Source organism: Varanus komodoensis, unplaced genomic scaffold (genome assembly GCF_004798865.1).
Source record: "Varanus komodoensis strain SLA01 unplaced genomic scaffold, ASM479886v1 scaffold75, whole genome shotgun sequence".
Taxonomy (NCBI): Eukaryota; Metazoa; Chordata; class Lepidosauria; order Squamata; family Varanidae; genus Varanus; species Varanus komodoensis.
The window spans coordinates 1,406,456-1,419,787 of record NW_025336416.1 but is presented as its reverse complement, the minus strand read 5'-3'; the positions used below and the strand labels follow the sequence as shown (position 1 = coordinate 1,419,787).

Genomic DNA, 13,332 nt, shown 5'->3' with positions numbered 1-13,332 from the left:
ATAATGATTGATTATAATCAAGGTGCACTTGGAAATGGAGGAAGCAAGTGGGATCTGAACAAAAGATTGTATGTGGAGCTGTATTCATTCCATTCCTGCCCACTCTTGAATTTAGACCAAATTAGGCACCCTCTGTCCTCACTGGGCTATTTTTGGGGTCCTTCCATTTATGTTTTCTCCCCTAAAGGTCCCTTGAACTTCTGCAGTTCTTTCAAGCTTTTCCTCATGCATGGGTTGTGCTACTCTAGCTATATCAGCAGACACTTTCACAGGCTGGGCATCAGAAACAGAGGGAATCATGCTGAAAGAAAGTTTGTAAGTCCCTTTGCAGTTCATTCCAACTTGTGGATTATCCAGTGAAAACTGCTTGGTGAAAGATTAGAACACACCAACACACACACACAACCATTTCCACAGACAGCACAGAAATAATCAGCTTTCCTCCCAGAAGAGGGGGTCTTCCATGGTCCTCCATGTCCATCTGTGGATTTTGTTTGCAGAGTGTAACCAATGACTTAACTATTGTTCCATTAAAAAAACATTTTTTCCAGATTGGTGTTCTTCCAGCTCATGCCGGTTTTCCTCACAGGTTAGCAATGTACCCAAGTACACAGTGCACAAGTACGATGCGCATCAAGTGCCATAGTTTAGAACATGATGCAAAAGCCAACCTTTTTATAGTAATGCAATATACTTCTGAATCGTAATAATTTTTAAAGGTGGGGAAGATAACCTATACCAAATTGTAGATACAACTTTCTTGCTCTCTTCTTTCTTTTTTTTAAGTTAGTTTATCTCAAAAGGAAATTGCAGAATACAATAAGATAACAGAGTGCCAATCTACAGAATAAACATGAAATGGGATGTGGCAAGTTTTCTGAACCTTGACCTGAGAACTACATGGATGGCCATAAAGTTTAGGATTTGCACTTACTCTTTCTCCATCTCGACCCTTGCCAGGTAACCCAGGTTCTCCGACAACTCCAGGATCACCTGGAGGTCCAGGTGGTCCCATTTTCCCTTCCTTCCCAGGATCGCCCTGCAGCAGACATGCCAACATTAGGCATTGCTTACAAGAAAAGACAAACTCATTCCATGGTATACATACCAAAATGAGTAGGCAGCAGCTATCAAAATGAGCAGGAAGTCTGAAGTACAACAAACAATTTGCTCGCCTAGTCTAGCGTTATTCAGAAAATGATGTATCCTGGTGTCAACCTGTATCTTTCTTTTGCTTAATTGTCTCTACAGTACCATTAAGATGCGCACCATTGACAATGTGTGCAATACAGAGAAAGAGAGAGAGAGAGAGAGAAAGCTTGGAAACATTTTCTGTACATTATAGACTGCCAGAAAACTATTGCAGGACTCCCCAGCATAGTGTTGCCAAGTAGCACGGTGCCCACAAACAACTCCAGGCAAATAACATTTGTACCTTGTCTCCTTTTTGTCCATCACTTCCTACTCGGCCAGGATCTCCAGGTATACCCTGCAATGAATTAAAAAAGCACCGATTTAAGCTGTTCTATTGAAAAGCGTAGTGAGACATCACATGGGATTCATCAAAATGCATGAAAAGCTGAACAGTTCAAACCAATGTGAAAACTCTCCTGAGAGAAGGAATCTCTCATTTTATTGGAAATGTGTATTTTTGCATCTCAACAAAGCTATGCCAAAAGTGAAAATTTGGAGGTTTCAGCTTGTGCAAGAGTATAAAACAAAAATCTGAGGAACTCTGAAGAAAGCCAGAAGAATTTAGAAAAGCAATGAAAATTTATTTGAGGGTTTCCTGAGCATCCCTCATTTCTTGTAGGGATTGGGTCCAACACCACTGAGGGCATGTCCCAGCTAGACAAGGCAACTGATTTTGAGTCAGATGGGGGTAGAAAGTGTGGTTGACGCCCCAAGGGTGTAACGGTAAGAAGGTAAAGGTAAAGGTTTCCTCTTGGACGTGAAGTCCAGTCATGCCTGACTCTCGGGGGCGGTGCTCATCTCCGTTTCCCAGTCGAGGGAGCCAGCGTTTGTCCGCAGACAGTCTCCATGGTCATGTGGCCGGCATGACTAAACACCGAAGTGCACGGAACGCTGTTACCTACCCACCGAAGTGGTACCTTTTTATCGACTTGCATTTGCATGCTTTCGAACTGCAAGGTTGGCAGGAGCTGGGACGGAGCAACGGGAACTCATCCCATTGTGCGGATTCGAACCGGCGACCTTTCGAACTACCAGCCCAGCAGCACAGCAGTTTAAACCACTGCGCCAAGGGAGTAGGACTGGAGAAAATTGCAGAAGCAGACAGAAGGAACAAGAGCTGTCTTCTAAATCTGTCAGTGGTCAGCTATTTTGGGCCCTCTGAACATGTGGGAAAATGGACTTCAGATGAAGAAGAGAAAAGGTGGAAAATCCAGGAGCCAAGAGTCACACATCAGTTGGATGAAAGGGAAGGAGAACAACCCGCAAAGACCCCCATTGAGGCACAAACTTGGTAGCCCACTCATCTTAAGAAAGGCCGGCCATGGTAGGCACGGTCAGTTTTGTGACAACTCTTGGCCATGGTGCTCCCACCCAGAAAACTGTCTGAGGCTTTCAAGGTCCTGTGCTATTTATTTATTTTATTTTATTTTTCGATTTATATCCTGCCTTTTTCCTACAAAGGGCTCAAGGCAGCTTACATCATTCTCCTCCTCCATCTCATCCTCACAACAACAACCCTGCGAGGTAGGTTGGGGTGAGAGCCTGTGACTGGCCCAAAGTCACCCAGTTGGCTCCATGGCCGAGCAGGGACTAGAACCCAGATCGCCTGTGTCCCAGTCCCACGCTCTTAACCACTACACCACACTGGCTATGCAAAGGCTTCTTGGAACTTCTGTCTTTGTTGGCTGCTTGAGGATATTACCTGTAGCCAGAGGCAAATTTTGTAGGTTGGCAGGTTACACTATAGAAGTCATTGACTACAAATGCAACTTGAGTAGAAAAAATGGGAGGGTCCAGACAAGCTGGTTAAGGATGCTCTCTAGCTAAATTTCAGAGAATTGGAGCTTGTCAAGATGTGAAGGAAGCACAGTGCCAGTGGAATGCACACTCCCTGGTTAGGCTGGCGGAACAGAAGTGTTGCATCTCAAGGGGAAAGTTGCACTGGGTCTATGGGGAAGGTACAGATGGCACACTGCTTGCAAAATCCTCTTGACATGAGATGGTTCTGTGCCACTAGGGAAAGCAGCCATGTCTTTAGCTGCCTGCCGCGTTCCAAGATGCCCTTGTGCCAAGGGTGTCAGGACTTTCCTGGCTGTTATATGTACACACCACATTTCCAGGCAATCCACGAGGTCCTGGTGGGCCTGCAGGTCCAGGAGCACCCTGTGGAAAGAAATTTAATCCATGATTTGGATGGAGGTTCTGTCTTAAAGGAAAACAATCACAAGGAAATCAGAAGTTACTGTGCCACGTTTCAAACAAACAATGTTTTCTTTGCACATCAAAGGTTTTATTTTGTACATGAGACCCTCCCAAAGGTTGCATGAGATGAAATATGGATATTTGGGGGTGGAGGTGAGAGGAAAATACAGGTGCATTCACTTTTAAAGTGTTTACCCAGTCAAGTATTAACTATGGATGGCATCATCTTAATGCTCTAACGTTCAGCTGGAAAGCAAGCATGTTGTCCATGTGATGCAAACTAGGGCTGAAATCGGTCTTGGGTGGTTTGAGTTTCTGCAGCATCCTGCATCTAAATATGCATTTTTGCTGAGGAAGAGCCCATCCAGCCCAGCACTGGTCCAAAGAGCAAGTCAAGGAAAGAAGATGGACCTTTGCTCATATGGAAAGGCTTTCCCTATTGGAAGAGAAGCTGGAATTCAGAGGTCAGGTCAACGGTGAGATTGCCATTTTGCTGAAGGATAGATACAATGTCAGGCTCGGATGATCATGGGCAGAGATGTAACTCATGTTCCTCAGCCCTCACATCCCAATTGAGTACCACAAGATTCCCTTTTCACTCTTGCAGCCCGCAGCTTCCTATGTTATCCAAATCCCTGTGGCGTGCAGTGGAGGATGGCCTGGGACACTACAAGAAACCCCACATTCTGGAGTGGTTTTGAAGCCAATCCAACCATGCACCTTGCTGGGTTCAGGTGACTTGGGAAGATGCAAACCATGTGGGTAACTGAGGAAAGCATCCACTGTGTGACTGGTATGCAGGGAGGTGGGGCAAGGGGAAACCATCAGGCTGTCTTTCCCCTCTCCATACAAAACCCAATCAGTAGTTCCAGGAGGGCAGAATTCAGACTGACACGGTCTATTCTGTGTCTTTTAGTAGAATTCTGAGTCCACCGACTGGAACCCTGTTCTACTGCCAGCTGCATCCTATAGGGATAAGCTTCATATACTTGATACAGATTAGGAATTCCAACTGTCTAATTTAGATCTGAACTCTGTGGTTCTTAGACAACTGGAGTTGGAGAAATTCATGCCAGTCCACCATAAAGCAGCTGAAGATCTACCTAGTCTACATTCTGGCCAACCTGAAGGACCACTCAGTGCCCTGCTATGACTCCTTTCCAATGATTTGCCTGTAGACAACCGGGCTTCAGGGAGGAGATGCCACAGATCCACCTGGAGATCTTAGTGCTCAGTGCACCCGTGAGGACTATGTCGCCTTACACAGAAACACAGAAACAGAGTGAGTCAGAAGGGGCCTCCCAGGCCATCTAGTCTGACCCCCAGCTCCAGCCGGCTCCGCTCATGACATGCCCACCGTGTGGACGTCACCATGGGGACAATAGGATAAGCAAATGGATACTTCCAAGAGCTAGAGAAACATTTGTGGAATCAAGTATGCGAGCCTTCCAGATGATACCTTCCCAGTGGGAATCAGATGAGCACCTTGGAGGGACAAGGAGAATTTCAGCAGAAACCACTGGATTTAGATGAGAACGGAGCATATGTACAGTTCATGGTGTCTTGTGCACAAGAATGCATTGTCGTGCTATTGGCGAAAGTGAATGGGGAGTTTGCCATGCTGAAATGTCCAGCTGAATTTTATTTATTTATTTATTTATTTAGTTCACGGGCTTATATGCTGCCCCATTCGCCTAAGCATCGGGGCGGCTTACGGATAAATAAATAAATCTCATCAATACAATAAAATACAGTTGGAATTGACCAGCAAATGAAGACTCTTTGGTTTAATCTAGCAGGAAGGTATCCTGAGCAAGTCCTTTTGAAATCAGTGGGAGCTGCTGCCACCTCCTTTCTGCTCTGGAAGGCTTGAGAAGACCTTCCAACAGGCTGGAGCCACCAGCTTGTTCCAAAGGGGACCTTCTGCTTACTTAACTGCCTGACAACTGAATTCCATCTACTGAACGTTTCACGTGTCTTTTTGAGGGCACTGTGACTCCTAATCTGTGGGTGTCTCAACAGATGGCAAAGTGCAGGAGTGGGTGTGAATGGGCTTGTGTGTGACAGAGGTACTTCACAGGTCTTCAGGCTGCCTAGGAAAACAGAACCATCACTTACAATCTCTCCAGGGACTCCAGGTTGACCGTCAGCTCCATCCTGTCCCTTCATTCCCTAAGGGACAAGAAGCAGGGGATCAGTCCAATGGGAGAGCAGACCGAATTGCTGGCATTTCTACAGCCATGCAGAAAGGAGCAGCCAGCTCACACAACAGGTGCTAACGAATGTGCAGATTTACACAACTGCAAGCAAGTATGTGCTTGGGAAATGGGGTGGGGGATCTGATCCTGGCAATGAGTGAAAGAGGGAATGAAAGATCCTGACACTCCATGAAATGAAGAGAGAATCCTTCCTCCTAGGGAAAAAAGGCATTGCTCCACACCATTCCATTTGCCTAATGGCCTGTCTGCATTATACTGCATGGAAAAAACCACTCCCATCCCTTCTGATTCAAGTGCCACAGTTCTAGAGAAATCAGTCATGGATGCAGCCGGTGCACCATCTAGTTCTGCTCTGGATGGTTCCCATGCGACTCACCCTGACGGTGGGGACAGACTGATTGGAGGGCTGAGATCCAGGGCCTATTTTGCTCACTTACCTGCTGCCCTGCTGGTCCAGGGAGCCCCTGCTTGCCTGGAATGCCTCGTTCGCCCTGTGGAAAGGAGGGGAGACATGGGTGGGGGACAGAGATGTTCTCATCTACAAGTGCTTTGAACAAAGTAAGAGAACACAGCTCTCCAGGGAACTGAATATCTTCCGCTCATCACAGGAGCTCTGAAAAACACCCTTGCCCATTGTTCATCACTACCTACACAATGCACAAAGAAGTACAATTACTTCTGTCTCTCTCTTCTGTTCCCAACACAGGATACATCCACTTCAGCTGATTTTAGTCCCTGAAAATTATCCATCTTTTCCTCGCTTGTGAGGAGACAAAGCCAGCTTGCGTAGCTCCATTTTACCCACACCACAACCACCCTGGAAGTAGACTAGGCTGAGAGTGAATGACTGGCCCAATGTCACCCATTGCATTTCATGCTCTAGCAGGGACTAGAACTCGGATCCCTGGGTCCCAGTCCAGTGCTCTAACCACTACACCACACATGGCTCCCTCCTCGCCCTTTGATTTCCAGTACATACGGCAGGTAAGGAAAGAAGATTACAGCAATATGCTTACAGGTTCGCCTCTTTCCCCAGGACCACCTTTTTCACCTTTGGACCCTTTTTCTCCCTGGAAGCAAAACAAACAAAGACAAACAATCAATCAAACAAACGAAAATGCAATGATTGGGACAATGGAAACCTCTAATGGAACTCCTTTCTTCAAGTTGTCATGACGGTCACTAATTTGGATGGTTTCACAAGAGGACTGGACGAATTCATGAAGAAGAAGGCTATCCTAGCGATGCTAGTCACTGGGGAACATGGGATGCAGAATACTGTTGCACACCTACCCTATTCATATGTTTGCTTTGAGCAGCTGGTCGGCCGCTGGGGGAGCAGAATGCTGGACTGGAAGGATGCCTGGCCTGACCCAGCAGGGCTCTTCCTGCGCTCTCATGCTCACAGATGCCACCTTGGCTCACAAAGACAGTGCTGGAGGGGTGGATGCAGAGAATACCTTTGTGTGCCATGAGGTAGCTCACCATGAAAGCACAGCAGCACATTGGCAGTGCAAAAGAAACCCTCCGCAATGACATTTATGGACTTTTCCCCACTCTCAGCCTGCAGGTGAGAATAAACAGACATTGATGCCTATATAGCGGCAAGAACATCGGGTTGGTTTCAGGTCTGGCCCTATTTAAACCTATTTGCTTTGATGATCCAAGGTCATTCAGGAGCATCAGGAAATACTGTGGGCTTCTGTGCTGTGCTGTGCTGTGCTGTGCTGTGCTGTGCTATGCTATGCTATGCTATGCTATGCTATGCTATGCTATGCTATGCTATGAAGCTGAGCTGAGCTGCCTCTATTCTTGGATGGGCTCCTGCAAGGAAACAGACATCCTTGCTTACTCCACTTCATTGTCAGCATTCATGAAAAGGACCTGACTTCCAGGAATTGAGATGCTGAGCTATGTTGGCATCATATCTGTATGCTTAACCACCTGGGGTAATCACAGATATCAATGTAGAGAATCTGCCAAGAAAGCCCATGCTCCAAAGATAGTTCCAAAAGAAAGCTAACTCCTAGCAATCAGAGTTTTAAAATGAAAGGGAAGAGACGTTTGTGTTGATACTGCTGCTGCTTTCACAGGGCTTTGGTAAAGCAAGTTGGATAGGAAGTTGGATATAGAAATCAGTTTTGCATTTCTCCAATTTAAATTTCATTCTTCCTGAGCTTTGAGGATTTAAGATAATGAAATCTGGTGGCCATTTTCCCTAATATGCACATGTTTTGCAAATGCATTCTTTCTCTGCGTATGTGCATATGCATGTTTGACTAACAAATTTGATGGGGAGCACCACTGCAAAACTTGGGAACTGCAAATTTTGAAAGCTAACTGAGTTTCAGCTGACTTGTTATGAGCCATTAAGTCATCTCCGACTTATGGCAAGCCTTTGAATGAAAGCATTCAATGACAGCCCTGCTTAGCTATTCTCAGCTGATTTAGTGGCTAAATTTTTAAATTAAGAGAGACTGCATTAAAGTGTGAACTGAATGGTTTTTTTCTCTACCCCTCTGGGTTAGATGACGTAACATCAGCCTTGTGCAGAGAATATCTACTGCCATCAAGTGAATGAGAGAAAGAAAACCAGGTGGTGTGGACTACTTCGATATTGGAGGTCTGCTATTTACAGTTTGCTCATTTGGAAAAATATTAATAAAACCATTCAACACTTGCAGCCTCTTCTTAAACAACAACACTGCTTGAAAAGCAATGTTATGGGTTAATTAAATTAATGAGAAAGAAAATCATTAATAACTGAGTGAAAGCTGCCATCACCATGGAAACCAAGACTGGCAATTCATCTTAGGAAACTCAAACTGTATTTGAAGAAAAGCTCTGAAAGGTTCATCCATGTATTAAAAACAGAAACAAAACAGATGCACAGAAAGGCTGGAAATAACTGGGACTGCTCACTCCAGCAGAGAAAAGAGGGTTTCTTCTGCGCAATGTTCAGAAATGACCAATGAGCAGGAATCAGTCCTGCTTTGCAGCTCAACCTGTGGAATGCCAGTAGTGAGGTTAACATAATGGATGGCATGCTTTGCTTCGAGTAAGAAGGATGATACAGCCTGTGGGCCTGGGCAGTCTCATTTTCCCCAGCTCTTCCCCTACCCTATCCCCTTGTCAGACCCAATATTTGGCAGTTTGCTTTCTGCTCTCCCAACTTTTGTGCAGTGCCCACGGCCCTCCCTCTAATAGCCTGAAATGTCTTTTGTAAGATTTAGCGACTGGAAGTCAGACTATGAAGCTAAAATATATTCATAGTTTGGAGGAGTTTGAGCATGCAAGTTTTACCGTTCACTCCATCCACCACTGCCATGCACCTTTCCCCGAAGAGTTGCTCCAAAATTGAGTGCATCGCTAGGGTCTTGCGGGCATGAGTAAGCACTCCCATTCACTTGCAAAAACTGAGGCTGCAGCCTGGTGATTTCGGCCTGTCACAACAGCTGCTATTTGCAGTTTTAGAAAGTAGCATGTAATGTTCAGCTGTGCCTTAAGGATTGCATGTGGCTGGGTCATATAAACTGGACTTCATTCTATCATAGAACCATAGAATAGTGGAGTTGGAAGGGGCCACGTAGGCCATCAGGTCCAACCCCCTGCTGTTGCAGGACACCACGTTACACCTTCCTACTTGGATGGCTGTCCAGTTTCATCCTGAATGGCTCCAGTGTGGGAGAGCCCACCACCAATCTAGGCAGCTGGTTCGACAGTCGCATTGCTCTGACAGTGAGGAAGCTTTTCCTGATGTCCAGCCTGAATCTGGGTTGTTGCAACTTGAATTGATTATTCCATGTCCTGCACTCTGGCATCAGCAAGAAGAGATCTCGGCCTTCATCTTTGTGACCGCCTTTGGGGTACTTATAGAGGGATATCATGCCCCCCACCCCCAGTCTCCTCAAGGCTGAACATGCCCAGTTCTCTCAGGCTCTCCTCATAGGGCAGTTTTTCCAAATTCTGGATCATTTCTGTCGCCCTCCTCTGAACCCTTTCTAATTCACCTGCATCTTTCTTCAGTCTTGGTGCCCAGAACTGGACACAGTACTCCTGGTGAAATCTGACTAGTGAGGAGCATAGGGCATGGGTCCTCAAACTAAGGCCCTCCAGGCCGATTTAACTGGCCTGCCCCAGAGGTTTTGCACTCGCCGTGCACGTGCGTAGAAAACGACTTGCTAGGAGAAAATGATCTCCTTGTGAGCAAGCCGGCGCCTCGTCCCCCCGCACGCCCCCCACCTCACCTCACATGGGCACTCTGCCCCCCTCACCAGCCCGCGCTCTCCTGCCAGCACCGCCTTGGTGGCCCGTGCGCACTGCCGGCACCTGTAAACTGGCCCCTGTTGAAAAAGTGTGAGGAACCCTGGTATAGAAGAACTACCAGTTCTCATGATTTGGAAGTAACACTTCTGTTAATGCGTCCCATAATAATATTTGCCCTTTTGGTGGCTGCATCACATCGGTGGTTCATATTTAGCCTATTGTCCACAATTACTTGGAGAACTTTCTATTTTTCTTTTCTTCCCTCATTAGTGGCCCATTTTCAGAAGCTCCTGCCAGAGGCTATAAGAAGGGGGCCCATTCCTCCATGGCATCCCAAATGTGGAATTGGCTTCTGAGAAAGGCTCACCTGGTAACAGGCAAAGACCATCTCATTTTCCCTGGAACTGTAATCATTTAGTTCCTGTTGCTTTTAATACTGTATTTACTTATTTATTATATTTACATGGCACCTTTTTTCCTTTCAAAGAACTCAGGACAACTGACATAACTATCCTCTTCTTCTCAGTCTTATCCTCACAACAGCAACACTGTGAGGTAGGCTGGGCTGAGAGTCTGTGCCTTAACCTAAGTCACCCAGTAAGACCCATGCAAAGTATAGACTAGAACCCAGATCATGAGTGCCAGGCCAACAGACCTGGTCTCCAGAGCCTAGAACCTTTCCTACTGGCCTTCCCAGATGTTAGAGCCTATCCTATCACCCACCACTCCAGATGCAAATGATGCACTAAATTCAGAGGGTTAACAGCTGTGTTCTCCTCTCCCTGTCCCATAGCACATCCCTTTTTCTTACCCCATTCCCATGAAATCCCAGTTTTAAAGGGCAGGGAGGGGCATCTTGTCTGCTGAAACAGGAACCCTGAGTTCACAAGACCCTAGTGCTAGAACACCAAAATATCCTATGGCCCCCAGAGGATTTCACGAGGCCACAGGATTATGCCTTTACTGTGCTTTAAAAATGTGCACTGCTCCAGGGTTTTATTTCAATTTCTGCATTCACTTTATACTGTAGTTCCAAGCATTTGACCTTCTCTATTGTATCCTATGTTGTATTTGTGGTTTCAGTTGTTCCGAACTGCCCAGAATGCTTTGGCTCTAGGGCAATATAGAAATGCAAGAAATTCATCAAATGCATCACAGCAACAAGGAAGCACTAAAATAATTAGAGACATTACTTACAGGAATAGTAGGATGCGGTGTAATCAAAGAAGTCTGGAAAGGGAACGAAGGGAAAAGAAAGGTCATTTCAGTTTTTTAAAAGTACACAGTCATCCTGAAATTATGATGGCAATCAATGAATTATAATGCACAGTCTCTTTTCTCTTTTTATATTGTCTCATTGCTCAAAAAACCCACATAAACCAAGAAAGGAGATCAGCCAATGATCTCATGAAAGTTTGCAAAATAAGGGATACAAACGGTGTGCCACAATTACAAAATGATTAATGTGGTCTCTAAATAACAGAAAAAACAATTAAATAGGACTGGGACATTTGCTTTTGCTATCCCCAGTGGGATCTGTGCAAGAACATCCTAAGGGAGGATTAGCTTTTCTCTTCCATGTGCAGAAATTCTGCTTTGAGCCACTTAGTAGCTTTTCTTTGCACATGCACACGGTCCCATTCCAGGGGATACACATAGAGAGAGGGAGGGAGGGAGAAATGCACACTGTGGGATACTATTATTATTACTTCTATTGTTGTTGTTTTTAATTTGCATTTATATGCCAACTTTTTCCTCTTGTGAAGAGCCCAAGGCAGCCCCAGCCCAAACTCCCCCAGGGAGCTTCCTGGCCTGGTGGGGTCTAGGCCAGGTCCCCAGTCCAACACTCCAGTCCCGACACCACACTGGCTGTCATTTAGATATGCCATCCATCAATTCCTGCAATCCTAAACGATCACAGAAATTGCTGCTAGCTCGTAAATTGGATTTGTCAAGACAAGAGCTCCATCAGTTCACAGCCCCTAACTTTTGACAACCACTTATCTCAGCTTAGCACAAGACCTGATTACTTCTTCCTCTGTGCTGAACTGAGATAAAAAGATGGCAACAATTGAAGGGTATGAACTGACAAAGTTCTCATTATGACAAATAAAACATATAAACTAGGGATTCTTTGCAAGATTAAAATTATACATTTTCCCTACATTTATTTCCTGCTTTCCTCCTTTCCGCTTCCTCCTTTCTCCACTTTTCTATTTGATATTCTATGTAAAGCTTGTGCAGAAAGACACAGCCAGGCTGCAATGAGATTTTCCTCCTTCCAGACCAGGAAGGAGGAAATATGCTCCAAGGAATATGATCCCAAGCTATAAGCTACATTATGTTTTTAACTTGTTTTAACCCTCTTGGCAAAGTTTCTGCTTTTAGGTTCTTTGTAGGATTAAGTTCAGAACTTTCATACATTGTTTTCCACAGGATTTTGCTTTCTCTATCTTTCTAAATGTTCCATGGCACAGCCACTAGGTGGTGCTGCAGTACGGCAGGATTGCAAAGATACACAACCATTCTGTAGCATTTTATAGCGTGCCACCCCTTTAGTAGCTCCTATTTTGCAAAACAACAGCAAGAACAACAACAACAACAACAGTGTACTTGGAAAGGGCACCATCATCCTGTAAAGCACCCACAATCAACAGCAGGTGTTGCATCATGGGAGCACAATAAATAGCTCATGGATAGCTTAGTGATGCTGTCCTTCAATATTGCATTACTGAAGATGCACTGTGAGCCTTACAGAACACTGGTGCTCCTCTTCACCCACATATGTAGGTCCTAACTCCCTTTACAGCCCACATAATAACCCCCACCACACTCCTAATGCCAAGTTACTTACTGTTCCTGGTAAGCCGGGAAGACCAGGAGCACCGACATCACCCTACAACAGTAACATGGGGGTGTTGGGGAGGTCAGAGATAAAAGCAGGAAATGATCACTCTATACATCACCCATACCTATGGGGTCCAACTACCCTAAACAAGCTGTTCTGACAAAAATTCTCAGGACCACACTTGATGTGTTGGATCACATGATTAGGCCCCCCGTGATTCACGATTGCTTAAAGGGGGGGTGGGGGAATGAATAAAAGCAGGACCAAAGGAAGCTTTCCTCCTTGAACACGTAGTACAAGTTGGGCTCCCAATGTGTAACACAACATCAGAAGGGTCAAATGATTTATCTGGTTCCTCCCCACCCTAAACATACAACTGATTTCTTTCTTTCTTTCTTTCTTTCTTTCTTTCTTTCTTTCTTTCTTTCTGTCAATATCCATCACTCAAGTACTTGTGATGTGCTTAATGTCATATCTAGCAGGTGATCTACACTGATTATTCCAGGTAGTCAAGGGCACAGAACCACATGGGCATAAAGACATGGTGTGCAGGTATCAGTTAACCTCAAGCACATCACAGTTTTTCAAATCCCACCATGAAAC

General features: G+C 45.3%; 1 protein-coding gene across 1 annotated transcript in view; it reads right to left on the bottom strand.

Annotated features, from left to right (window-relative positions):
* Window positions 1–13,332, bottom strand: part of COL22A1 (collagen type XXII alpha 1 chain) — a 148,023-nt gene that overhangs the window by 32,109 nt on the left and 102,582 nt on the right. Inside the window, exons 30-37 of the mRNA XM_044452856.1 lie at window positions 12,736–12,777; window positions 11,079–11,111; window positions 6,632–6,685; window positions 6,053–6,106; window positions 5,515–5,568; window positions 3,304–3,357; window positions 1,436–1,489; window positions 935–1,039 (exon numbers count right to left, since the gene is read on the bottom strand). Of these exons, the coding sequence (XP_044308791.1) occupies window positions 935–1,039; window positions 1,436–1,489; window positions 3,304–3,357; window positions 5,515–5,568; window positions 6,053–6,106; window positions 6,632–6,685; window positions 11,079–11,111; window positions 12,736–12,777 (450 nt within the window). The remainder of the gene's footprint in view (window positions 1–934; window positions 1,040–1,435; window positions 1,490–3,303; window positions 3,358–5,514; window positions 5,569–6,052; window positions 6,107–6,631; window positions 6,686–11,078; window positions 11,112–12,735; window positions 12,778–13,332) is intronic.